Source organism: Rhineura floridana, chromosome 4 (genome assembly GCF_030035675.1).
Source record: "Rhineura floridana isolate rRhiFlo1 chromosome 4, rRhiFlo1.hap2, whole genome shotgun sequence".
NCBI lineage: Eukaryota > Metazoa > Chordata > Lepidosauria > Squamata > Rhineuridae > Rhineura > Rhineura floridana.
In genome coordinates this window covers 87226710-87247308 of record NC_084483.1, presented here as the reverse complement: position 1 = coordinate 87247308, position 20599 = coordinate 87226710, and the positions used below count along the sequence as shown (strand labels likewise).

The window sequence follows — 20599 nt, the reverse complement described above, 5'->3', positions numbered from 1 at the left end:
TCAATAGAATCGAAAGACACACAGGTGCTTTTTTCTGTGTTCCCTAACTAAGTGGAAAGAAGGCTTCCTGACCTTCTGTTATTCCTTTCTGCTTATTTAAACAGCAGTTTAAGTTTAAGATTACTGGCACTCTGCAGGTTCTCAAAGCATGGCAATATTCTGTGATGGCCTGGACATGTGCGAAGCTGCACCTAGCTGAATCAGCTTCCTTCTCTGGCTGCTTTTGAAGAATTCAAGGGATTTGTTGAAGTTATTTCTCCTCTGATCACAGGATGTTGAGCAGATATCTTTATCCCAGCATTCTGGTTTGTGTGTAGGTACTTAGCCAGAAAATATTCTTGGGTATTTATTTCATTATCCTCGTTGTTTAAGTATGTAACATAAGAGAATAGGAACATAAGAAGAGCCTGCTGGATCAGGCCAGTAGCCTGGCTATTCCACCATCCTGTTCTCACAGCTTCCAACCATATATCCCTGGGAAGCCCACAAGCAGGACCTGAGTGCAACAGCACATTCCTTTCCTGTGGTTTCTAGTAACTGGTATTTTGGAAGCATACTGCCTCCATCTATGGAGTCAGAGCATAACTGTCGTGGCTAGTGGCCACTGATAGTCTTATCCTCCATGAATTTGTCTAACCCTCTTTTAAAGCTACCAAGTTGTTGGCCATCACTGCCATGTAACTACATGGAAGCTTTAACATAATAATAATAAAGGCTATCAAGCAAGGGAACTGCCTAGCCTTTATGGATTCCATGGAAGATTATTGTCTTTCTCCTTCTGCCAGCTCCACAAGGAATTCTGATTGACTTCTGAAGGCAATTGCCTGTGTTCTCTTCATTCAAGGATTCATCAAGTTCATCTTTCAGAGTTTTCTTCCAACTCTTTTTTTTAATTCAAATCTCCATATGTAGGCAGTGCACCCTCACTTCTAGCTGCCTAATCATGCAACTGGTTTATTCTTTCAATAGGAAATTGAATGTTTCCAGGTGACCATACGATGCAGTGCTAGTGGGTTCTTAGCAAAGTCAGGTTCCATGTCTCTTGTTAGGGATGTGAGGTCTTAACTGTTGATTGCAAAGGGTTGGATCTTACACAGTTACTGTAGCCTAACAATCTCTAGGCAGGCACCATTATAGACCTCAGCTCAGCACTCACATGGCTGTCAGATCTCCTGTTCACCTTTACACCAGTGCCTCTACTGTCTTGGGTGATATGATAAGAACACACTACAGTAGTGTTATCACCCCATTCTGGCCAAGTCGGCCATGATTGTTAGTAATAAGTAACTTGGCAATTACTCCACCATGGCATCTTTCAGTGAATTTAACCATGGTGTCTTAAAGCCATCTTCTGCATCCTAGTCTGGCTTGGCTGAATGTCCCAGGGGCCAGTGAACCATCCAGACCTGGTCTGTCTGGATTGAGTGGTGCTGTCTGAAGAAAACTGGTCTCTTGTGGGACATTATTGGCACCATCTTAGCATCCTGCTGGCCTTCCACAAACATCTACAAGTGTACTTGGCACATTTTTGTTGCATAGTGTTCAAAAAAAAGTTAAGCTGTTTGGAGCAATCATTCCTCAGTTCCTTGGGTTTCTACAGGGCGGGCTTCGGTTGGACCTCAAGCTTAACACATTGCAGACAACTGTCTTCTCTGTCATTGGTTCTCTTCAGTTAACCCAGTCAGTCGGGTCTCATCCATAGGTTAAGCAGTTTCTAAAAGGAGTAGTGGTGACTTGTTCCCCTGTTGTGCACAGGTTTCCTTCATGGAATCTTCATAAAGTGTTGTTCTTCCTTCAGTGTCCTCCATTCAAACCACTCTGTTCTGTGCCTCTCCAGGTCCTGCCCTTTAAACTTCCTTTCTTGATAGCAATTACATCAGCCCAATACATCTCAAAACTGAACACATTGTCCGCTGCGAAAAATCTCTGCATATTCCATTCAGAGTCATCTTGTATTCGCACCCCTCTTTTGTACTGATGGTGAACTTCTATAGGAAGCAAGAGATTGCTCTATCTACCTTTTGCAAGAATCCGGCTCATCCTCGAGAGAAGGTATGGTAATCCTTCTATGTGAGGAGGGCCTTAAAGGTTTATGTCAATCGTGCTAGAGAGATCAGGTGAACTGATTCTTTATTGGTTTCTTTTCATCCAAATTTTCTGGAGAAGAAAGTCACTTATTCAATACTGTCTTGTTGGTTTAGAGCCTGTATTAAGTTAGTTTATGAAAGTTTACACTTATCTGTTCCTAATAGTGTTACCAAGTATTCTACGAGGTCTGCTGCAGCCACTGCTGTTTTATCAGTTTATATTTCTTTTCTGATTTGTAGAGCTGTGACTTAGCATTGCCAAATCCTTTCATTTCCTATTATAAAATTGATGTTTATATCTCAGTTGAGGTGGCCTTCGACAGATGAGTGCTGCAGCACATGGTCATGCCTTGAGTATAGCTGATCCATGTAGCCCTCCCTTTATGTTTATTGACTGGGACTGCTTGGGTGCATCCCACCTGATGGACTATCATCCAGGGAGAAGAGGACTTTGGTCCTTATCTGAAAGAAATTTCTCCTGGATGATAGTCCATCAAGGTCTACCCTTACATCTTTTGGAAGTTACTCAGCTGAATTTTCCATGCTGATATGGCACTTAGGTATCATGTGTTTTCTATGGGTTCATTCACTGGAAACAGAATAGTTACATAGTTCAAAAGATAACACTTTTGTATTGTCATTATTCCTTGTATGACACATTATAATGCACTTTTTGTGTCTATGACTTGCATATGTGTCTTTTTTTGGGAAACAGGTCTCTGTATTTCTCTGAGGTGGATGTTTTTCTTATTTTTTTTCCTGTGAGCTTTTATCATAGTTCTAGGTACTCTGTTCGACTTGTCATGAAATGAATTGAGGGGTCACAATTCAATTCAAGGCAATCTACTCCCCTCACAAATTAACAGCAATTCCTGCCTGTGGATGCCTGGTGGCACACCAGACCCACTTGATGGACTATCATCCAGGAGAAATTTCTTTCAGATAAGAACCAAAGTCCTCTTCTTAGGTAAAATAGCAACTGTTAATCTTTAAGCTTTAAAATCGTTGATGTGAAAAAATAGAGGAAGAAAAATAGATTTAAAGATTGCATGTATTGTGTCTATTCTATTCTAGACAATCCTTTGAACAACAAGAACTCTCGAACTCACACCTCGCTAATGGCAACAAGCAAAACATCTGTAAAGTCTTCAGTTTTTCACAAAGATGCTGCTACTCTGGAACCTCCTTCTTCTGCTAAGATTACCTTTCCGTGTAAACACACAAGTGCCCTTTCTTCTCATATTTTGAACACTGATGACATAGAGGGGCTTTCTCAGCCAAACAAGGTAGACGTAAGACCTGAATTATCAGTCCATTCTCTTACAAAAGAAAGCAATTACAGTGTGAAATACCCAACATCCTTCAGCAATATCCTCCATTCTGAAAATTCACACAAAGAAAGTAATAAAAGTGAAATACTCCCAGTTTCATGTGAAACAGCTTATGAAGACATCTCCTCAGTAAGCAGACACTTGCCTCAGAGAAAGTACACTGGAATCAGAAAAGCTCCAAAAGATGTGTCTCTGCATACAAGCCGCCAAATGGATGAAAGTATTTTGGTTAAAAATTCTAACTTTTCAGATTTGGGCCACTCCAAAAATAAACCATCCTCTGAAGCAAATAAAAAAGCCAGTAACGCAAGTATAAATAACCTTTTCCCAGCACCAGAAAACTGTGAATCGGGGTCTTGCTCAGAAGGTAATCATACGATCATTCATTCTGCTGAAAGTAACACTGATAGAGATGGCCTTAATAACCTTAAAATTAGATATGAAGAATTTCAGGAGCATAAGGCAGAAAAAACAAATGCTAATCAACAAACAGCACATTACATGTTCTTTCCTAGTGTTGTTCTTTCTAATTGTCTCAGCCAGCCGCAGAAATTAGGTCCTGTGACATATAAACTGCAACAAGGCAAAAAACAGTCTAGGTTAAAACTAAAAAAAAAAGTGATTCTTAGCAATCAAAAGTCTACAGCTATCAGTGATATTGCATCCACAAAAGAGAGCTGCTATGTACAAGGTAATACTAGTAATAACATTCCTGATAAAGACAGTTTGTTACCAAATGATATCATTCAAGTTCCTCATGGTGCTTTGGAAAACAAATTGTCTATGGATCCAAGTAACTGTATTGACTGTCATTTTGCGGATGGAGCTCGAGAATCTGAGCAGGTGTTTGGGCTGTGTGGAAATAAGTACACACTCAGAGCTAAACGCAAGATAAATTATGAGACGGAAGACAGTGAATCTAGCTTTGGCATGCACACTTCAAAAATTACCCTACCTCATTCTGTGGAAAATGATGAAAATATGGATGGGTCTAAAAAATGTCGAAAACGACGAAAGCTTTGTAAAAAATTGCCACCTGTTATTATAAAATATATTATTATTAATAGGTTCAGAGGGAGGAAAAATATGCTTGTTAAACTAGGAAAAATAGATTCTAGTGAGGAACAAGTTATACTTACAGAGGAAAAAATGAATCTGTATAAAAAACTTGCACCTTTAAAGGACTTTTGGCCAAAAGTACCTGATTCACCTGCAACCAAATACCCTATTTATCCACTAATGCCAAAGAAAAGTCACAAAAAAAAAGCAAAATGCAAGTCTACAAAGAAAAAGGTGGGGAAGCTGCAAAACATGAATAGTAAAAATATTAAAAGAACCTTATATTTCAGAAAAAGATCCCGGGCTTTTCTATCTCCCCCTCTACCATCATATAGCAGTGAAGCTGAAGACTGTGACTTGAACTATAGTGATGTTATGTCTAAATTAGGGTTTCTATCAGAAAGAAGTGTAAGTCCAGTTAATGTATCCCCACCTCGCTGCTGGTCTCCCACTGACCCAAATGCAGAAGAAATGACAAATCTAGAAAAAGAAATGTTAGTGTTTAAAAATGCTACCACATACAGCAGTAAGACTATTCATTCCAGCATAGGGAAACATCGTCAATCAAAGACTCAGACTAAAAAATGTAAAAAGCCATTTGCTAGCACTACTGTGAGAACTAATAAAAAGATCAAGAGTAATCTGATTAACAAAACAGGAAACGAGTTAAAGAAAAAGCCTAGAGCAAAACAGAAACAAAAATTAGAAAAAGTCTCAAAGTTGATGACAGTAACAGATGAAAAAAGTAGTATTCTTCCTTCACCTGAGGTTAAACTTGTGATGAAGCACCATGATTTATCTGAGAATGCTCACACCTTGGGAAACTCACAGCTACTTTATACCCAGAAAGATATCCCACCAACTGGCTGTTCAGCAGGACATCTACCATCAGCACAACTCCCATTAACAACTCATGCACAAGTAAATCCATTGATATATTTCCATTCATTCTTGGAAAATGAAAAGCCTGTAGGGCACCAAGGTTCTCCCCTGATGCAGGAGGACTTTCATCCAGCCATAGCTTCTATGGTGTCTGCAAGGGAAAAAGCCAAAATAAATTTCCAAAGATCTACTAGTCACAGTGGTGTATTTAGGACAAAAGAACCAATTCAAAATAATGTGTTTGACCAGTCTCACCATATATCTCAGGTAGCACTGAATGCATACTGTTCTAAGGATATAATGCCTAAAAAGGCTGAAGAGGCTACAAATTCACAATGCAGACTTTTATCCTCTGCTGGAAAGGCAAATGAAAACTTTATTTCTTCTGACACAATGAAGATTGATCAGGTTCATCCTAGTAAACTTTTGCATTGTAAAGATAATCAGCAGCAGATTGTTTATCTTCCAGAAGCAACAAAAAATGCTGAACATATTTCTTTTTTTAAAACTTCTGAGGAAAGCCATGGATCTTTTCAGTTACCAAAAAAATGTTTTGTAGCATCTTTGCGAAATCCAGTTAAAAAGCTAGGATGGGAACAGAACCAGAGAGGATTTATTTTGGATATGTCACATTTTAACCCTGAAAAAAATATAAAACAAAAGGGTCTGTCAGAAACCTCTCAAACCAAAACTGATTCTCAATGTAAAGGCAAGGCACTGGTAACTCCTTCAGCATTCAGTGAAGGACATTCTGGCTTAGCTGTTCTGAAGGAATTACTTCAAAAGAGACAACAAAAAGCTCATGTAAACAATATGCACGAACAATTATCGATGAAAACTCAATTAAACAGAGGTGCTTCCTTCCCTCTTGATCAAAACAAATCAATTAAAAAATCACGTTCAGTTGCATGCCCAAGAAAACCTCGTACATCTAGGGATAAAAAATCTAAAGAAAAAACTCTCGAGCTTTTAAAAGATTCTGCAAAGCAGCAGAATGGTTACACTGGCCATGTTACATCTGTTGATAGCCCGGTTTTTTATTCAGACCCAGGTTTTGAAAGTTGTTACTCACTTGAAGACAGCCTGTCACCTGATCATAATTACAATTTTGATATTAATACCATAGGGCAGACTGGATTTTGTAGTTTGTATTCTGCAAGTCAGTTTGTCCCAGCAGATCAAAATCTGCCGCAGAAGTTTCTGAGTGATGTAGCTCAAGACCTTTTTCCAGGTCAGACAGCAGAAGCTGATCTTTTAAGTCATAATAGCAAAATATCTAAGGAAGAAAATCATTACTCTTCAGACCACACAACATGGTTAAGAACTGGTCCACTGAGCCCTCAGCTTTTTGATAAAAGGTGCCTGGATACCAATGACAACCATCTTCACAGCCAGTGGAAAAATAACATTCTTGCATCAGCATCTCAACCTAGCTCACCACTAAATGTGCAACAGGCAGAAATGTGTCAGAAGGAACAATTTCAGTTGGAGAGAAATGCAGTGAAGAAAGGAATTTTTCTTAATCTTTCCTCACCAAATAGCAATTGGAGTCAAAACCACTTTAGAAAGGAAGCCGCTTTTGAGCCTGGTCAGTCACTTGGCTCAATTAGTATATCTTTTTCTTCCATTCTATCTTCCCCGGATGGTGAACTTATGGATACAGCTTCTGAAGATTTGGAGTTGTATATTTCAAGAAACAATGAGGGATTAACACCAACCCCTGATAGTTCACCAAGATCTACAAATTCTCCTTCACAGTCAAAAAATGGAAGTTCTACACCTCGTGCTGCTCACATCCTTAAACCTCTTATGTCACCTCCAAGTCGTGAAGAAATCATGTCAACTTTACTGGAACATGATCTTGCAGAAGCAATCTATCAGGAACCATTTTGCAGCAACCCTTGTGATGCACCAGAAAAGCCAAGGTAATGTGGTAATACCAGTGGACAGTACAGCTCTTTGTAGTCACATTTTTCTATTTTGCACCCATGTATTTTTCAGTGGCTTTTAAATATTTTATATATGTATACTGAAAAATTAGGTTTGCTTTAATGTAGCATTCTCTCCAGGTCCATTAAGCAAAGGCCAGAATTGCACGGGGTTAAAATAACTGTTTCATTTATGAAAAAAGAAAACGTTCTGCTTCATATTTGCAGGTTCATATGTTCTGGACACTGAAGATTTTAATGTAGGGTTGTACTCGATGTTAATGCATGTAAGGCAAGCTTGCAAAATGGATATTTTCTTTCCCTTTCTGCCCCCGCCACCCATAACATAAAGCCTCTCCAGAGGGCCAGGGGGACATACTGTGTCATACAGGGCTGCAGTTTTTTTGTGGGGGGGGGATCACCCAAAATTAGATAGTGGGACCTTCTGCTGGCGCAAGATTCCTCCACCTGAATTTGGGTGATTCTTCTCTTCCACTTCAGCCCCATGTGACAGCTCATTTGGTTTGGTAGGTCTCCCTGACCCGCTGGAAAGGCTTTATGTGATAGGTACAAGGGTGAGGAGGGGGAGGGAAAGAACCCTTTGGAGAGGCTTTTCAGGAGGGAAGAAAAGAAGGGAAAGATCCGTTGGATAAACTCCTTTCCTCTCATAGACATCATTAGCTAATGTTATGGGGAATGTATTAAAATATGAATGAAAACTTTACATGTTTGCTTTTCCTTTAAAATGCTGATGGCTAGTTTGGATATCAAGATATAAGAGTTCTAAATGTGCTATTAAGTGAAGGAATCTTACTGTCTGACAGTTCTTTCCTTCTATTAAGATTAATTCATTATGGTGTTAACTGAAAATATCTTCACAGAGAAATTGGAGGAAGATTGCTTACAGTAGAAACGAGACTTCCAAATGATCTGCTTGAGTTTGAGGGAGACTTCTCATTAGAAGGGCTACGGCTATGGAAGACTGCATTTTTGGCAATGGCACAAAGCCCTAGATCTGGTTCTCCCCTTCGCAATTGCCACTCCACTACTGACAAAAAACAAAGAAGTAACTGTAAAACTAGTGAAGACAAAAAGATAGTGATCATGCCTTGCAAATGTGCACCAAGTTGCCAACAAGTTCAATCATGGTTGCAGGCAAAAGAAGATTATGTACATTATAGGAAAAGAATGGTAATCAATTCAGTTGAGGTAGAAAAGGTTGATGAGAGTTTGAACTGCATGTCTTTGCCTAAAAATCTGTGTTATCAAATGGCCAAGGCATCTGAGAATTCTATCTTGCCATGCAAACCTGTTGTACAATCAGAAGAGATTGGTTTTTCATCTTCAAATCCTACACCAACACAAACCATGGAAAACTCTGATACAAATAACACTGAAAGTAAGACTGTAGTCAGTAAAAGGACTGTGCCACTTGTGCCAGCAATAGAAACGAACAGAGATGAGGATTGTGTTATTTATAGTTCCCCTGAATCATCAGTGCTTCCTCCTTGGCAACAAATACCATCCACAGATTCCAAACAGTCTTGTTCAGAAGACTCAGAGGACATGTTGTCCTCTGTAGAAGAAAATGAAACACTCACTGAGAGAGATCAGAAGCTTGTCAAAGAGGAAAGCAAGATACTCTTCGCCGTCTCCCCAGTTGTGAGCAAAGAATGTGATGACAATTATGGAACTGTTTGCCTGCATAGTACACCTATTAGAGAGGAAATGTGTCAAGGAGGAATAACTGAAGCACCTAAATTTACTCCATTATTACCAGGTAAGTTTATGAAAAGAGAGGCATGTAGAAATGAATACTGAAATTATGCAAGCATAAATGTAATTACATAGGCAAAATAAGCCTAAAATCACATGTTCAAGTATTGTTAGACAAGTTGCCATACTTTACTTATAAAGTAGCCATAATCAGAATATTCTGAGATGCCTTAAATTGTGTAATCAACATTTGAAGTTCATTTTTTCCACTTAGAACAATTTTCAGGTCCAGCAGTATAAGATGCCACAGTGTCAGACCACTCCATACCTTGATATTGAACTTAACATTGACTTTTTAATTGAACTTCATTCTTAGGTAAACAGGAAGCTGCCTTACACCATGTCAGACCCATTGGTCCATCTAGCTCAGTATTATCTACAGTGATTGGTAGTAGCTCTCCAGGGTTTCAGACAAGAGTATTTCTAGCTCTACCTGGAGATGCAGAGGATTGAACCTGGGACCTTTTGCATGGAAAGCATGAGCTCTACCACTGAGCTATGGCCTCCTCCTATTCAGGAGAAACATTTTGTAGTTTTTGATCAAGTAATTCAGTATTACTAAAGGATGACTGTGTATTTTTATTTCTGTATTTACTCTTTACCTTCTCCCTTTTCTCCACCCCAGGAACAAACATTCAGAAATTGAATCCTAGAAGAGGAAGTAATGTTAATGCTCTTCGAAAAGTACTTTTAACAACTCAAGTCAAGGTAAAAATGGTATTAAAATAAATATATCTTTTTTTTAGGCTTAATTTTAGTTATTTTCCTAGTTCTAAAGTAAACTATTTTACCTCTTTGTGTTCCAGTAAGGGTATTTCTGTACAATATTTGTACTTCTAATTTTTCTGAATCAGAATAGCAATAAAATATTGATTGACTGTTAGAAGATAATCAATAGCTTCTACTTTATTTCTGAACTCAATTCATAGTGCTGTTTTAGATAGATATATTTGGATACTGCAGGGCTCTAGTGTGATTTGTAAAATAGGCTTTCTGTGAGCAGTCACTGTATTCTGCATCAGAAAAGCACCTTTGGTTCTTTTCCACAGGTAGCCTGCCATCAACTCGGGCTTTACTGCCATCTAGTGTCCGAAGGCAAGAATGCACTCGAGTTAAAAGCTGGGCCTCGGGCCCCTCCCACTCCATTCCATTCTTGCCTTCGTCCGAAGAACTTGGATTCCTGACTAGCGTAGCTAAGTTTCTCTTTGTTCTGATTTTTGCTGTTCCCTTTGTATTCCCCCCCTCCCCTTTTTTGGTTAGGAGTATGTGGGAATTTTGGGTCTGTTTTTTCCCTTTCAGGAGTTTTTCGCTCATTTTTCTTGCTTTTTTCTTTTTTCTTTGACCCTTTCAGTTTGTGTTGGCAGTGCGGCTGCTTCCCCTTTTGTTTTTGCCTCCCTTTTGTTTGGGGGCACGCGGCTGCGGCGTCCTTTAGCAGCAGCAGCTGCTCCCTTCTTGTTCGGGGGATCCGCAGCTGCGGTTCCGCCCCCCTCCCGGGGCCATTTTCGTTTGAAGTAGGGTAGCTCGCGGCCGCGGCTCCTTCCTCGGCCGTCCTCCCGTGCCGGCTCCTGGGCAGCGTTTTTTCGCCCTCTTCAAGACTTTGCAGTCCCTTTTTTCCTTGGCTGGGCTGCTTCTTCTGGCCTCCGTCTTCTGGAAGCGGTGTTTTTTGTTTCTCCACGCCACCGCGGCTCCTCCGGAGGCTCGTAGCCACATGCGGGCTTCTTGCTCGGCCCTAGCTGGCAGCGTTTCTTTCTGGCGGCCGTTAACCCTTCCAGGGGCCTTTTTTAGGAGGTCTGGTTTCCAGTACTCCTTTTATTTCTTAGTCTTGTTTTTTGGCTCTTGTTTTTTGGCTTTTGTTTTTTCCTATTTGTTTTTTATTATCCAGCTATTTTTCAGTGCCTTTTCCAAGGGTTGCAATACCAATCTGCAGCGGAGTGCTGCACATTTTGAGCAAGCTGTGTTTTTTGAGATACCACGCCTTCCGCATTGTGCGTGTGTATCTACTTCTGTGCACTCAATTTTGTTATACACAATTTTTTCTAGTGATAATCTAGTCTCTCTGTGCACATTGGCAGTACCGCACCTTCCTCATTGTGTGTGTGTGTGTATTTAGCCTTGGGCCACACTGCATTTTTTCAAAAGGCAATTTTTTCCTGGCAGTGTATTGTAGCGGTCTCGCACCTTCCCCATTGTGTGTGTGTACTTAGCCAGCGGCCAATATTGCAGCTTGACTTACTTTTCTTGGCTCCCTGACTGATCAGGGCGATATTAGTGCCTCTCCTGTGGTGAGTTCCCACTCCCTCCTTTTTTGCAGTGCCATAGCGAACAAGCCTTTTTTCTCTTGGTACCTGGCACCTTAGTGCACAGCCTACTTCTCATCACCTCTCAGCATACGAGTGTTACCGCACCTTCCCCATTGTGTGTGTGTATCTAGACTCCACCATGGCAGACCAGCAGCCGCAGGAGGCGCATTCCGCAGGGCCAAGCCACCAGCACATCGCTTTACCTCAGCACAAGCCTTCCAAGCATAAGCACTCTAAGGCCTTGGCCAAGACTAAACATTTATCTCACCATGGCGCTCCTAAGAGGGCCTGTTACGTTTCTGCTCCGTCCTTAGAGAAACCTGCACAAGAAACAATACCCATTCTTTTTCAATCCCCCTCTGGGTCATCAGAGGACGAATTTGAAGGCTTCCCCAGTCAGAGTCCACGTTCCGATGTCCCTCTGACTCCTCCAGTGCAACCTCTTTTGCCTACACAAGAGCATCCTGTGCCCTCTGCTCCTCCTTCAGGGCTCCAGTTGTCTCCGGAATTCCTTTTACAGCTGCGAGAGGTACTAGGGTGTCTCTCCCAAGCTCAACTTCTGCCCCAAGCACAGCTGTCGCCCCAGCCCGGAGTTTCACGGCAGTCCAGCTCTGTAAGACAACCGGCTTGTTATGACGATATCCCTTCCTCCTCGCCTAATCCGTTTGATGTTTCTAGAGGCAGACTTGGTGGCGAGCCCTCGGAGATGCAGGATTACTTACCTTTCCTGCAGGCTGATCCTGATGAGTGGAGTGGAGAATCCAATCTAGATGAGGACTTCTATCGCCTCTTCGACTCGGCTGATTACCCCCCACTCTCACACAGGGTAATGGATACCCTGGGCATTCAACCTGCTCAAACACAACCTACCGCCCCCCAGTCAAGGGCGCTAGAGTTCTAAAGTCCCCCAGATCAATGGATCATTTTATCCCTGTGCCAGATCCCATTAACAAGCTAGCCAGGGAAGAATGGGCCCGCCCCTTGCGCCCACATCGCTTCTCACCGTTGGCCAACAAACGGTACCCATTGGCCCCGAATTTATGTCCTTCCTGAACGTCCCTAGGGTGGACCAGCCTATCTCCGATCTTGTGTCTCGATCTCTCCTCCCTAAAGAGGGGGAATCTCAGCTTAAAGACCCCTCTGAGAGGCAGCTTGACTTCATACTACATAAAAACCACGAGGCATCTGCCCACTCCATCCGGGCCTCCGCCGCCGCCTCCATCTTCTCACGAGCCTCCATGATGTGGCTCGATGACCTGTTGGACGATCCCAATCCTGATCCAGCCAAGTTACGTAAAAGCCTACTCAAATTGCATAAAGCTGCTGCCTTCGTGGCTGATGCCACTTTGGACGCTACCCACCAAGAAGCATGGGCCCTTGCTGCTGAGATAGTCGCTCGACGAACCCTATGGCTCCAACATTGGGATGCCGACACTGCTGCCAGAACTAACGTGTCCATGGCCCCATACTCGGGCTCTATGCTCTTTGGTGACGATGCTCTTAAAGTGGTCTTGGTTGACCCCAAGGACAATCATAAACCTACCTTGGCCACAGTCAAAAAGGATGAACACAGACCCTTTCGGCGATTTACTCCTTACTGCTCCTTCCAGCCCTTTCGGGGGGGCGGCCTGGCAGGCGGGGACGAGATGCCTGGTCCACAGACTTCTGCTCCTCCAGGGCACCCTGGCCTAGACAACGCTTCCAGGGCAGACCCCAATATCAAAACAGGCAAGCCTCCTCCTCTTCCTATGGCAGAGGAGCCTGTCAGCGTAGGCAGTTCTGACGCCATCCCCATAGGAGGCAGACTGGCCTCTTACGCAAGCTCCTGGCTCACCCTGACACACATCACCTGGGTCAGGGCCATCTTCACCCTGGGGTACAACATAGAATTTTGGCGGACCCCCCCCGGACAGATTTTGCCTCTCCCCCATCTCCAAGTCACGCAGGACGGTTATGCAGGATGCCCTACATCATCTGCTAGACATAGCCGCTATAGAGCCAGTTCCTCCATCTGAAAGGCTGCAAGGCGTCTACTCCGTCCTCTTCGCGGTTCCCAAGCGAGATTCTTCATGGAGGGCGGTCTTAGACCTCAAGTTTGTCAACCGCTTTGTCAAGTACCGCCGCTTCAAGATGGAGTCACTGGCCTCAATTGTGGAAGCTCTGCAACAAGGGGATTTCCTAGCATCTGTCGACTTGAAGGATGCCTACTTACACATCCCAATCTGCCCGGCTCACAGACGTTTCCTCAGATTTTCCCTCGGCCAACACCACTTCCAGTACCGTGCCATGCCATTCGGCCTTACATCGGCTCCTCAAGTCTTTACCAAAGTGATGGCCACCATGGTGGCCTTTCTCCGCCGACAGGGGGTGCATATTTACCCCTACCTGGTGACCTTCTCCTCCGAGCGTGCTCCCGGGACCTAGCCGACAGACAGCTCCAGTTCACTCTAGATGCCCTAACTTCGCATGGCTGGCTAGTCAACGTGGAAAACAGTCATCTTCAGCCAACCCAGCGCCTCCTACATCTGGGAGCCATACTGGACACGTCCCTAGCCATGATCTTCCTGTCGCCAGACCGTATCGCCTCCATCACAGCCATGGCAATCTTTCTGACTCATCGTTCAAGGGCAGACGTCATGCTTCTGGCCCACATGCTAGGAATGCTGGTCTCCACCATTCATATTGTCCCGTGGGCTCGACATCACATGAGAACTTTACAGTGGGCCCTCCTACCCTTCCAGGGGGACATTGCCAAGTCCAAACACCATGTGATTCCGCTGGCACCCTCTCTGAGGGCATCTTTCCACTGGTGGACAGTGACGGCACATCTCAGCAAGGGTACGCCCTTCAGGGAGCCTGTCAGGGTTATCATCACTACAGATGCCAGCCTATCAGGCTGGGGAGCACACTGCAATGCCAGCTTTGTCCAGGGAGTGTGGTCCCCAGCAGACCTAACTCACAACATAAACTGGTTGGAGCTCGGGGGTTCATCTTGCCCTTCGACATTTCCAGCCACTGTTCTCCCTGCAGCACGTGCTGATCCGAACAGACAACGTTTGCGTGAAATCTCATCTCAACAGGCGGGGGGACCAGGTCCAGAGCTCTTCAGGCAGAGGCGGCCCAAATCTTCAGCTGGGCCGAAAAACACCTACTATCTATACGGGCGGAACACCTCAGCGGGCTGCTGAACGTCACTGCCGATTGGCTCAGCAGGCAGCATGTACACCCGGGAGAGTGGAAGCTCCATCCAGCAGTGTTCAACCTGCTCCAACTCAGATTCGGCGCCCTCTTGGTGGACCTCTTCACGTCGAGCCACAACTGCCAGCTGCCTCGCTTCTTCTCGAGGTACCTGGAGCCAACGGCGGAAGCAGTGGATGCGTTGACGGCACCTTGGCCAGACGGCCTCCTGTACGCCTTCCCTCCGATCTCCTTACTGGGCAAGACACTGATGAAGCTCCGGCACGAGGGGGCTCGGCTTCTCCTGATAGCCCCATACTGGCCTCGCCGACATTGGTTCTCGGATCTTCTCTCACTGTCAGTCGCGGATCCCTGGATCCTCCCTGTCAGGCTGGATCTTCTAGTTCAGGGACCAATTTTGCATCCAGATCCGGCCTGGCTGAGTTTGACGGCCTGGCTTTTGAACGGCAGCACCTGACCGCCGCGGGACTTTCCCAGGGAGTGGTGGATACTGTTCTAGCATCAAGACGACTGTCGACAAATCTCATTTATCGGAGTACGTGGCGCGCATTTTCCAAATGGTGCTCCTCTAAGGGCTTTCTAGCTTCTCATGCCACTGTTCAGCACGTTCTCCAGTTCTTATACAGAGGACTGTCTAAGGGACTGCGGCCGAACACCCTGCGTCGCCATGCTTCCACCATCTCTTCCATACTGTCCGTCTCCTTATCGACCGCCCCTTTGGGCGCTCATCCACTCATCAAACGCTTTTTAAGAGGACCCGCCCGCCTCTCACCAGCTGTGCGCCACTACTTTCCTTCCTGGAGCCTCTCGAAGGTCCTGCAGGCCCTACAGCGCCCTCCGTTTGAACCGCTTGCCTCAGCGCCGCTCAGACTGTTAACTTTCAAGGTCCTGTTCCTTGTTGCCATTACCTCAGCGAGATGGATCTCAGAACTACACGCCCTGTCCTCAGCCCGTCATCTCTGCATTTTTCATAAGGATTCTGTGGTCTTGCGACTGGATCCATCCTTCTGCCCCAAGGTCAACTCTTTATTTCACTGTAGCCAGGACATTGTGCTTCCGTCATTCTGCCCAAAGCCGGTGCATCCCCTGGAAAAGGCCTGGCATTCGCTGGATGTTCGGAGAGCCCTCAGACTGTATCTATCTCGCACCCAAGACATTAGGCAGACAGATTCCTTATTCGTATCCTTTCACCCTAGGACCTTGGGGAAAAAGGTCTCCAAATCCACATTGTCCTGCTGGTTGCGGGCCTGCATTGCCCTGGCTTATCAGTCCCTTAACTTTCCAGTGCCGGCTAACATCACAGCTCACTGCACCAGATCAGCGGCCACTTCGGCTGCGTTTCTAACTAATGCACCCCTTGCAGATATATGTAGGGCTGTGGTTTGGTCTACTCCTAACTCTTTTGTGAAGCATTATAAGATCGACAGATATGCTTCTGCTGACGCCTCCTTCGGGAGACGTGTCCTCCAACATGTCCTTTCTGAATAGTAAGCTGTGTGTAGTCCCTCCCGATTAGGGGGCTGCTTTGGTATATCCCAAGTTGATGACAGGCTACCTGTGGAAAATGGTCCATTGGACTCACCTGAAGGGTGATTTTCACAGGTACGCCTGCCATCACGTCCCTCCCTTGTGGGGGTCTCTGGTTGATTGGTTCCATCTTTATAGTCTATTTGTCGTTGTTGTGCCTTGCTCTGTTTTCCCTCGGTTAAAACCTCTATGCTTAGGTTGCAAGTTCTGTGTTTTCCATGTTGCCATGCTTTTTCTCTGTTTTCCTTGCTGTTTGGGCCTGCGGCCTCTGTTCTTTTCAGATATGCCACTTCGGACTCGTCCCGAATGAAATGGAGTGGGAGGGGCCCGAGGCCCAGCTTTTAACTCGAGTGCATTCTTGCCTTCGGACACTAGATGGCAGTAAAGCCCGAGTTGATGGCAGGCGTACCTGTGAAAATCACCCTTCAGGTGAGTCCGATGGACCATTCTGTAAGTAACAAAATGTACTCTTTAACTCTTCCACGTATATGCCACTGTAATATAAAAATAATGAAATATTATTCTGATTGTGAATAATGTTGAATTTTTCCCCCAAGTCAAGTTTAGTATTGGTTTGACTTTCCTTAACGCTGAAGACATCTAGGGTGCATGTTTGAAACACAGAATCTGATCTGGTTAGACTAAGGGCTGTATACCTACAGCAGCTTAGGACCTCATCTCTCTGTGGTGCAATTCCATGTCACTGTGATATGTATGTGAGTATTGGAACCATGTTGATGGAGTTAGTTGCTTGTGTGTCGTCGTCCCCCCCCCCAGCCATTTATCCCCTAGGGAGAAGTTAGGGCAGCAATTGGTTGGCCAGTCTTATTTGCTAAACCGATGTGGTTGTTCTATTTAGACTCCCTCTTAGTGGTGTGTCTAACACTGTAGTAAAGTGATTCTCACACAGGTTCATGTAAATAGAACAGAAGTTTGATATTACAGGGCTTCTTTTCCTGGAAATCGGTATGAGTCAAAATACTTTATTCTTGTTAACAATTGAATAAACATGAGTAATTTAAATAATGAAGCTTAATTTGTTCTGTAGTTAGACTTTGTAGAGTTAATGCCTTAATTGTTGAAAAGTTTATTTGGTCATGCTTTCTTTTGACAGAACCAATTCACTGCTTTAAATGCTTCAAAGAAAGAGACTTCTCAGATTGAAGGACCATCTTTAAACAATTCATACGGTTTTAAAATAAGTGTACAAAATCTTCAGGAAGCAAAGGCTTTACATGAGGTAACTTACTCTAGCATTGAAGATGCTTGTACCTACACTTGCATTTGTCTTTCATTCTTTACCAGCTTTAGCATTTAAGATGGTTTTAGTTTTGCTGGTAGGAGAACTTCTGTGGTGATAGCCAAACTTTGAGGTTCTTGTTTTCCAGTTTAAATACATGTGGGATTTTAGGATATTGGGATGTAACTGTGCTTCTCTATTGGATTTATTGTATTATATTTTTATCCTGCTCTTAAAACAAATATCGTCTCCCAAAGCTGCTCACATCAATAAAAAAAAAGACAGGTCATTCCCTCAGATTAGCGAACTAACAAAGACAAGGTATACAATGGAAGGGAAGGGGAAGGGAGGAAAAAGAGAGTGGAAGACGTTCAATAATGCCAGAATGAAACTGATTTGTATACAGTACTAAATTAAATAAGCAAACACCTGTATCCGCTTGGGCCCAGCTTTCCTTGTGGTTTTTCTTGCTTATATAGATATGATGCAACTACCCAGCATCCCTTTGTGGATGGCAAAAAGGAGACAAAACAAGTCTTGGCATAAAATGGTCACAACTTTAGAACAAAGTTCTTTCTGACAGAAAGGAGGAAAGCTGGCTTCTTACAGCTGTTCCTTCTTTGGCTATCTAAACACAATTTAAAAATATGTGCATTTAACGTAGATCACACAAGCCCTCAGTTCTTCCCTTTCCTGCACTAATTTTTCCACCATTTAATGGGGATTCTTGAAATGTGTGTTAGAAACAAACCCAGGTTCATTTTAACTTAGTTTGGTGCCTGTCATATATAATACCAAACACAGTAGGGGAGTTTACATTCAGAACGAGGGGGAAGGCTTATATAACTGGATAGCCCAAACCAAATTCCTAAACCCCAGTTAACTGTACATCATATTTGGCTATGAATGTCTCTTTTCTGTGTTATCCCATCAGGCTTTTGATAACAGCAATATTTACAGTAATTCGCTATGCTTCTGTTATATCTGTTTTATTAGTTTCTTCCTTATTCATAAGATTCCATCTACTAATGTGTGGTAAATCAGTGCTGCACATAATCAAATAGGAAAAGAAGTAGAATTATTGAAATTACATGATTGCTCTTTTAGAACTAGAATCTTATCAGTGTCCCTTTGCAGTTGGGTACCCTGGTGCAGCTGTGCAGAACTGGCTGATCACACACCCAGAGATCAATATGAATTGTAGACAGTCATACATATACATATAGCACAAGTCATTCTACTTCAGTTTAAATATGAGCTAGTTTGCCTACACCTTCATCATGTACCTACCAGGCTGCATTACATTATATCTTGCACTGATAATCTACGCCTAGGGTTCAACTCCGTACTTGGCCATGAAGCTCACTGGGTGACCTTGGGCCAGTCACTGCCTCCTAGCCTAACCTATCTCACAGGGTTGTTGTGAGGATAAAATGGAGAGGGAGATAAACATGTATGCCATTTTGAGCTCCTTGGAAGAAAGACAGAATATAACTGCAATAATAAAATTAGCATTAAAATTTGGCAGCTTGCAAAATGTCTTTTCATCCATAAAGCAGCTTGCATTCAAACTGCACAAAGCATACAATGTATTAGAAATATGTAGAGGTGCTTGGTGGTTTATGTCATAGTCCAGATTCCAAACTTTTCTTCCAGACAGGCTGGCTGATGCCAAAAATGCCAACCCACAGAAGTGGCCCTTCTGATGATCGGCAAAGTCTTCTCTTTTATATTTCATTTAGTTTGTGTCAGAACTAATAAGGTACAGATCACAGGTGTGATTGTAGGTTATGTGGGAGTTACCAAATATCTTGACTGTAGTTTCTTGTATGAGTTCTTGTTTGGTACCGTATATTCTGGCGTATAAGACGACTTTTTAACCCTGGAAAATCTTCTCCAAAGTCGGGGGTCGTCTTATACGTCGGGGGTCGTCTTATTAGGGTTGCCATATTGCCCGGATAGCCGGGTTTTACCCGGATTCTAAGCATGCCACGCGGTGCCCGGCTAGCCCCTTAGGTGGCCCGGATTCTCAGCTTTCATTTTAAAAAAAAATTAAGTTTCTAGGTGGTGCGGTTCTCGAGATATATATAAAAACGTCAGGCACCCCCCCGTTTAAATCTTTTTTTAAACTACTGTATAGCACTTTGTAGCTTTAACCCCGCCCGTTCAGGATTTCAGCCAATCAGTGAAGTGTTTGTTTGGTGGCAGTGTCTGCAAAACCTCATTGCGAGGCCAGAAAATGGTGGTTTCCTCTCCTGTTTATCTGAAAATCTCATAAATTGGGTAGGTATATACATTTCAGTTTTTCCCCCTGTTGTGTGTAGGATGTCAGATCCTGGGCAGTGTTTTGAAAACCTTCCCAATACTTGCTTTTGGGGGTAAAAACAGTGCTAATCCCATATGTCCAGAGTAAATCCTATTGAATTCAGTAGGAATTACTTTTGAGTAGACATGATTATGAATGTGCTGAAAATCAATGGGACTTTGGAGTGAATGTAAAAAAGAATTGTGTTTGTGTTCTCTTTCTGCCCCCCCCCCCCCAGTCCTATTTTAAAGCAAGTAGGCAGGGCTTACTTAGGTATTGCAGTTTTTATTCTGTAGGAAACTAATACAGATTTTTAAAAAACTAATACTGATTTTTCTGCAATGACCAATTGGTTTGACAATAAACTATTATATGGGCTGTATGTATGTATGTATTTACATCTGCAGTGTGTACGTGTGTGTATGGAGTCTTTCCAACACCCCTGTGAGGTAGGGTTGGAAACCAAGGCAGCTCACAACAAGAAATAAAGCCATTTAAAATCCAATAACCATAAAAACAAGTATAAACAGTTGCAAAACAGTGTAAAGTGGCATGATTCGGAATTTTGGGTTGTGTGAATGAAGTTGCTTATCACTTGAGGTTGCATTTCTGTCCCTGTTTGAGTAAGCCCCATTGAATACGCTGGGACTTGCTTCTGAATAAATAAATTTAGGATTGCACTATAAATATCTTTACAGTTTGTGTAAATAATAAATATATTTGATAGTTATGCTTATATAAATATTTCTTCATTTATCATATTTTTGGTTTTTGGTTAGGAATCCTGACTGGTTGTGAGATGCTTAGTGTTTTGCCTTATAGGAATCTTGTTGTGGTTGGTATGGTATTACATTTAGGAAAGTGTTACTGCCTTCTGTATTTTTTTTTCCTATTTGCATTTCACTTATCTTTAACCTCACTCCGTTACAGCCATAGAAGCAACAGCAGCATATGCAAGATAATTAA

The 20599-nt window shown here is 43.2% G+C and overlaps 1 protein-coding gene across 1 annotated transcript in view; it reads left to right on the top strand.

Annotated features, from left to right (window-relative positions):
• The window catches only part of REV3L (REV3 like, DNA directed polymerase zeta catalytic subunit), a 166219-nt gene that overhangs the window by 82534 nt on the left and 63086 nt on the right, over positions 1-20599 (top strand). The window contains exons 13-16 of the mRNA XM_061623630.1: positions 3162-7284; positions 8169-9067; positions 9689-9771; positions 17203-17328. Of these exons, the coding sequence (XP_061479614.1) occupies positions 3162-7284; positions 8169-9067; positions 9689-9771; positions 17203-17328 (5231 nt within the window). The remainder of the gene's footprint in view (positions 1-3161; positions 7285-8168; positions 9068-9688; positions 9772-17202; positions 17329-20599) is intronic.